Source organism: Phaseolus vulgaris, chromosome 1 (genome assembly GCF_000499845.2).
Source record: "Phaseolus vulgaris cultivar G19833 chromosome 1, P. vulgaris v2.0, whole genome shotgun sequence".
Classification (NCBI taxonomy): Eukaryota; Viridiplantae; Streptophyta; class Magnoliopsida; order Fabales; family Fabaceae; genus Phaseolus; species Phaseolus vulgaris.
In genome coordinates, this window is record NC_023759.2 from 25,799,050 (window position 1) to 25,806,167 (window position 7,118).

Sequence of the window (7,118 nt, forward strand, 5' to 3'; positions counted from 1 at the left end):
ATTATTATCTTTAAATTTTTTGTGATATTATTCTGAAGATGAAAGATGTAATTGTTATTTTTAAATTAATTAACATATTATTATGAAAATAACAGATATATGTAAATTTGTTATCATGTTATTCTGAAGATAACATAAATGATTAAGTATCATGATCTTTAAGTATGTTGTGATATTATTCTAAAGATAAATGATATAATTTTTATTATTTAAATATGTTATCATATTAGTCTGAAAGTCACAAATATATTTAATTTGTTATCATGTTATTATGAAGACAACACAAATGTTTATTATCATTTAAATCTGTTGTGATATTATTATCATCATCATTATCATGATCTCTCAAATGAGAGAAATTATTCTTGTTACTAGATATAGTGCATAGTAGTGTAAGAGTACATGTATAGGAAAGTTCTGGCAAGGAAAGACTTGGTATTTAAGCGCGTCCATTGATGACCCACCTCTCTTTCCTGGGAACTTACCTGGTGTACTAGTTCACGGTCTATAATCGTTGTTCTAGTTGAAATTGAGATGTCGCTTCATCATCATCATTATCGTGAACTCTTGCATGAGAGAAGTTATTATTGTATTGGATATAGAGTGTAGTAGTGTAAAATTACATGTCTAGGAAAGTTCTGGAAAGGAAAGACTTGGTATTTAAGCGCATCAATTGGTGACTCACTTCTCTTTCCTGGGAACTTACCTAGTGTACTAGTTCACGGTCTATAATCATTGCACTAATGAACATTATTATTCATAGCGTATATTTCGATTTTAACTCTGTGGCAAATGAAAAAAAAAGGAGATATATGCCACAAAGATCAAACACTTTAACAAATTTGCCATAACTCATGTGTCGAGAATGACAAACGATTATGTCCTACCGTAGCTCGACAATAAAAGGCAATACAACACCAAAATTTTATACTATATATGGTCATAGAAGTGTTAGGCGATTGAGATTATCAGTTGGAAATTCAAGAGGGTGGAGTCATCCCACAAACGTGGAATGCGACGAATATCAAGTTTTAATTTAGTTGAGGTGCATATGTATTTCTTTTCCTTTGAATACTATGTTTTTGTTTGAGGTGACACTCTTTTTCCTCTTCAGGAGTTTTTTAATGAGGTCCCCGGTAATAAATTTGTTCTTTGGAAATACTTGAGATGAGTAAATGTTACGTAGTTGAATCATTCGATCATACACAAGGTAAGACGACTGAGCTCGGAATGAATAAAGTCATCCGAGTATAGGCGCCCTGTGAAGATGAATTTGTTGTTGAGCACATGGTAAGACGACCTAGCTCGGAATGAATAGAGTCATCCGAGTATAGGCGTCCTGTGAAGATGAATTTTTTGTTGAGCACATGGTAAGAGGACCTAGCTCAGAATGAATAAACTCATCTGGGTATAGGCACCCTTTGGGATCTTTGCTTATTTATATAATTATTGTGAGACTTTTGTTGTTAATGGGCCTAATAAAAGCAGATTAACAAATGTTGGGTTATTAATCAATTTCGTTGTTGATCATGTCGGTCGGCCTGGACTGGGTGTCATGCCAGAGTCTTGGTCGTGTGAACCCTACCAATATAGGTAGAAATCTGTATATAAACTGCTTTGGTCTCGACGTCTGAGGGATGTGTAGTATTGGTCATACAAGAACATAATACAAGTGAATAAATTTCACTGGTCAATTACATATTAGTTTAAATTAAAAAATAAAAAGTATTTTAAAATATAAAATTAAAACAGATTTAAAAAATAAAAAACCAAAATAAATTGCAAATGAATAAAAAATCAAATTCAAATATATGAATAATATTTTTTTATCAACAAATAATAAAATAAAAAATATATAAATATATAAATAAGATGAAAGACTTAAATTAAAATTTAGCCTAGAATATTATGTAGCTTCCCTTATAATTGTTCATTTATTCTTAATGAAAAGAATATTAATTAATTATAATTCTAAAAAAATTTAATATAATATTTTGTACAAGAAAATAGCTCACATAACCATTTTTTCTCAAATTAAAAAAGAGAGTAATAGATAAAAAAAACTTAAGAAAGCTGGGGTGATAACAGATAAGATGAACAAATGCTTTTGGTCTCTTCTCTACAAATGTTAGACCCACTTTTTCTTCATGGATTCACGAAATTATATATAGTTATCACATTCAATGCTTGCTTCTTTCTCTTTTCTTCAGTTGTTTTTAGTGTCAAAGATATGATCACTTAATAAGATGGACCTTATCTTATCTGTCCAACAGGCAGAATAATAATAATATTAGAATATGCAACAAACAGATTTCTGTCTTCCCTTCAGTCATATTATCAGATACATTTGTGTCCATTTTTATCAGGTTTCTATTATTGTTTTAAGAGATTGATTTAATTTAGGTCAAAATAATGGAAAAAATACTATAATACTTCTTAACTAGATATTTGCAATGCTTGAAAAACACTAGAAACTCATGTTTTTAAAACATACTCATAAAAGAAATATTAAAAAACAACAATTAAGAAAACTATATCATCATATCTGCATCTTGTCCTTGTTGTACAGATTGACTCATATGTATTAGAAAAGTATAATTTATAAGTCTTTTTAAGAAATTTAATTTATTTCCCCCTAATTTTGGAATGAAATATTTTTTAGTGCTCAAAATGGTATTCAACATAAGCACTGAAAGATATAACTTTTGGATTAAAATGACATTTTAAAATTGAGGATAAGAAAAAATGAAAAAATTTATCCCAAGCATTTTTTTTTTTTACTTTAAATTAACCTTGCACAACTTTTTTCCCATGCGTTATATTTTTTTTTTCAAAAAGAATTGAACAAAACATATACACATTTCCTTAATTTTTCCAAAAAAATAACACAGTAGGAATAAATTCTTATTGCGTTATATTATTTTTAAATTTCACGTAATTGTGTTTTTAAACATTGAAACACATAATGAGTCAAAGTTTTGATTCATTAAAAAAAAAATATTAAATAAAAATTAAAGATTAAATGATTAATTATTATTTAATTAAATTAAAAATCATTTTATTGATATTATAGTTTTAATTATTAAAAAAAATTATAAATTAATTTTAAAATAGATATTTAACCAAAATTTTAATTACTTATTACTTTATATTTTAAATTAATTAATATTAATATTTTAAAAAATAATTTAGAATTTAAAATATTACTTAAAATCTTCCTAACTAATTTAGATACCAATTTAATAATTATTTTATAAATTTTTATTAATAATAGAAATATTTTAAATACAATTAATTTTTTGTCTTTAAAATAATATATAATTTAGTTAATATAATAACTAATTATTTTTTGTATTTAAATTTAGTTTTTATTTAATGATTTTATTTTAAAAATTTTGAAATTTAAAAATGTATTAAAACGTTTATTTTGCCATAAATATATTTTAAAAGAAAGAAAATGAAAGCAACATTTTTGGAGGGTTTAAGAGCAATTGGACAGACGCCAATACTAATGCCCCGACAATTTTTGAAGCCCAAAGGAAAGGAAAAAACGGCCCATTTACTGATATGAATTACGGTAATATTCTATGCATTATTCTCACTATTTCTGTTGTCTATTTTTTTTTTTTTATTTCAAAGTTATCTTTATTAAAACAAAAACGAATCTATAATTTTTATCTCGAAATTTTAATTTGAAAAATGTATTAAATCCCCGTCTAAAACTTATTTCTAAAATCCACTGATTTACAAATCACTTTCTTGTTAAATATTTAAAAGGGATTTGTATATCAATTTTAGAAATTGAATTTTCTAAAATTAATTTGTAATTTACTTTAAAGATTAAACAGAAATGATTTTGTAAACCCACTAAAGTCGATCTGGTGGATACTTTGAAGATGATAAGTCGTAGTCATATAATTTATTTTTAATGTTTCTATTTTATACCAAAATAATTCAATAATAGTAAGTAAAAAAACATAAAAAACGGATAGGTTTTTTTCCTTAAAAAAAATTGAATAAAGGGGTGGAAGGTATGGGTAGTGGGACAATTAACATGTTGATATAATTGCTGTTGCACATGTTCTGATAACAAAGATAATAAGAAGTGTTGCATAGGTAAACCCATGAATGTCACTAAAATATATTAGAATTTAATGCATAACTAAAAGAAATAGGAAGGAAATTTGTTCTTATTTCTTCTGGGTCAGAGTCTATTTTGTTTTCTTGCACTTTCAGTGTTGAGATCTTCTAATGTGTAATATAAATTTACATGAAGCTAACTAAACAATTATAAATACACACGTGCATGCAGAATCTCTCAGTATTATTTTATTTGGTTAAGGAAAACTCTGCTACAAATAATCTTTATTTGTTTTTATTTTTTATATTTTTAAATCTGCCACAGCAGTTGTCATGTAATATTATTGCAATTAACTTCTCATTTAGCTTGAGGAGCTTATGCTATTCTTGTTGCTTTGTAAGAATGATATAAGTAATTAACCTTAGCCCACTTCATTATTTTGGAGACACTAACCTCAATGTCACACTTTTCCCTACCAAAATATAGCTTGTAAAAGATTACCAAAATTCTAGATTCTTCCACAAGTATACCTTGTATTAGGCTAGTGTTTTTTTTTAGCAAAAATAATAAATAGATAAATAAACACAAACCACTTAAGGGATGATCCAACTGTATATTTACCAACTACTCTACTTAAAAGAAAGACCAGATAACCTTGCTAAAACCTACCAACTCAAAACAAACGAAGACACCAAATAAACACCACCACCAAACCTTCATACACAAACTAAACACTAACAAAGAATTTAGATAAAAAAACAAACAGGTCAACAGATCAAGACACTAATCAGAAAATGAAAAACAAGTAAAAGTAAAATAAGTAATCCAAGAGCAAGCCTTTAATTGAGCAGAAGAAAAGATTTCAAAATAATCAATCACTTCGCTTTTAAAAATGTGTTTATTCCTGTGGCTCCAAATCTCATCAATGATTGCGAACCAAACACTTTTCCGAGCGACATTTACATAGCCTAGAACATTGCACAAATTAAAATGTAAGAAATGTGAACTTGGATCAATATGATCAACCGACGCCACCTCAAGCCAAGCATAACACTGATTCCAAACTAACCAAGCTATTTTGTATTCAAAAAGCAAGTGCGTTGTAGTCTCTTCTTCTTCCCGACATAAATAACAGGAAATACAATCAACTGTAACCCCTTAGCAACCCATATTGGCCTTAGAAGCAATTGAATTACCCAATACCCTCCATGTTGTAAAGAGAGCAGAAGGTAACACTTTAATCTTTAAAAAAAATTCGAACAAGGACGAACTTTCACGGACGTAAGAATTCCTTAAAATACTTTAGGCCGACATGACCGAGCACCTCGAATTCATGTGTAGAGCTCAAAGAGTTGATCGTTATTCCTAACATAGCGGCAAGGCTGAAGACGCCCCTAAAGACCAACAAAAAGGTGGGACCCAACAAGAACGCTTGGTGCGAATTGCACCAAGCATATGGCCACGCCATATGCAACTGCTTGTCTTTGGGGTACCAGTTGGACGAGCTCGTGAAAAACGACTTCTTGAAGGACTACCTCCTAGAGTCGTAGGGGGATCAGACGTTAACAGCCACGGGAGTAGATCAGGGGCACGAGGTGCCCATTCATGGTGAGATCAACACCATCTCTAGAGGGTTCTCAGGAGGAGGATGCACCGCCGCCCAGCGGAAGAAGTATGCACGAGAGGTGATGGCAGTAGAGGTACAAGAGGTAGATCAGACTCCTGATGTCAACCTCGTCTTCACCAAGGCCGACCGCCAGGATGTCATTCCACATGACAATGATCAGATGGTGATTTCGATAGTGACAAAAGGAAGAAGAGTGCATCGCGTCCTCGTAGATCAGGGAAGTTCGGCCGATGTGATGTTCTGGTCGACCTTCAACAAGTTGCAGCTGTCTCCAGAAAAATTGAGACCTTATACAGTTTGCTTATATGGTTTTGCTGAAGACCACGTGGAGGTGCGCGGACACATAGAGCTGAGGACGACCTTCACAGATGGCACAACTACACGCACTACAAACATCAGGTACCTCGTTGTTAATGTTCCATCAGCCTACAATATACTTTTGGGTAGACCTACTTTAAACAGGATTGGAGCGGTGGCCTTTATGAGACACATGAAGATGAAACTGCTTTCCCTCGAGGGTACGATGATCACTATAAAGTCTAACCAGAAGGAGGCTAAGAAGTGCTACGAGAATAGCCTAATACGAAGAGAGGAGTGTTCATTGTTAGCACTCGACCCCCGAGGGAAGAAGGGGTCACCCGCGCAGAGATCGCCTGAGAGAGACGGTCCAAACCTGCCGAAGACGTGTTAGAGAGGGAGATCGGCGGGAAGAAGTTCAAGCTTCACAAATCCCTAGGCCAAGAGACACAGGACCAGATTGTCGAAGTCATTGCTGGATATCTGGATGCTTTGGCATGGTCTGCCTCAGACATGCCCGACATAGATTCTGACTTCCTGTGTCATCATCTCACTATGGACCCCCAGGTCCGACCTGTTTGCAGAGAAGACACAAGTTTAATGATGAGAGGCGTCAGGTCGTCAGAGAAGAGACACAGAAGCTGCTCAGCACTGGTCACATCAGGGAGATTCAGTACCCTGAGTGGCTGGCGAACGTGGTGTTGGTGAAGAAGGCTAGTGGGAAGTGGAGAATGTGCGTCGACATCGCAGACCTCAACAAGGCCTGTCTGAAGGATTCCTACCCGCTGTCCAGTATCAATGTTTTGGTAGACAGCGCATCTGGTTGCAGACTACTCAGCTTCCTGGATGCCTTTTTTGGTTACAATCAAATCAGGATGCACCCAGGGACGACTGCAAGACAACGTTCATGACAAATGTGTCTTGTTATTGTTATAAGGTGATGTCCTTTGGGCTTAAGAATGCAGGCGCGACCTACCAGAGACTGATGGACAAAGTACTAACGCCCATGATAGGGCGAAATGTCCAAGCGTATGTCGATGACATGGTGGTCACCTCTCAGCAAAGGGAACAACATGTAGCATATTTAGAGGAGCTATTCACCACAATAGCTAA

At 32.8% G+C, this 7,118-nt stretch overlaps 1 protein-coding gene across 1 annotated transcript; it reads left to right on the forward strand.

Annotated features, from left to right (window-relative positions):
* Positions 1-5,769: 5,769 nt before the first annotated feature.
* LOC137815767 (uncharacterized) lies at positions 5,770-6,916 on the forward strand. The gene is made up of 2 exons (XM_068618879.1): positions 5,770-6,226; positions 6,573-6,916. The coding sequence occupies exons 1-2, from the start codon at positions 5,770-5,772 to the stop codon at positions 6,914-6,916; spliced, it is 801 nt and encodes a 266-aa protein (XP_068474980.1).
* The last annotated feature ends 202 nt before the right edge of the window (positions 6,917-7,118 follow it).

What these genes read in the sequence shown, in the direction of transcription:
- LOC137815767 (XM_068618879.1), top strand. Translation starts at nt 5,770, where the DNA reads ATGGCAGTAGAGGTACAAGAGGTAGATCAGACTCCTGATGTCAACCTC. An exon ending in GAAACTGCTTTCCCTCGAGG is followed by an intron (nt 6,227 to 6,572) that starts GTACGATGATCA and finishes ATGGACCCCCAG; the next exon opens with GTCCGACCTGTTTGCAGAGA.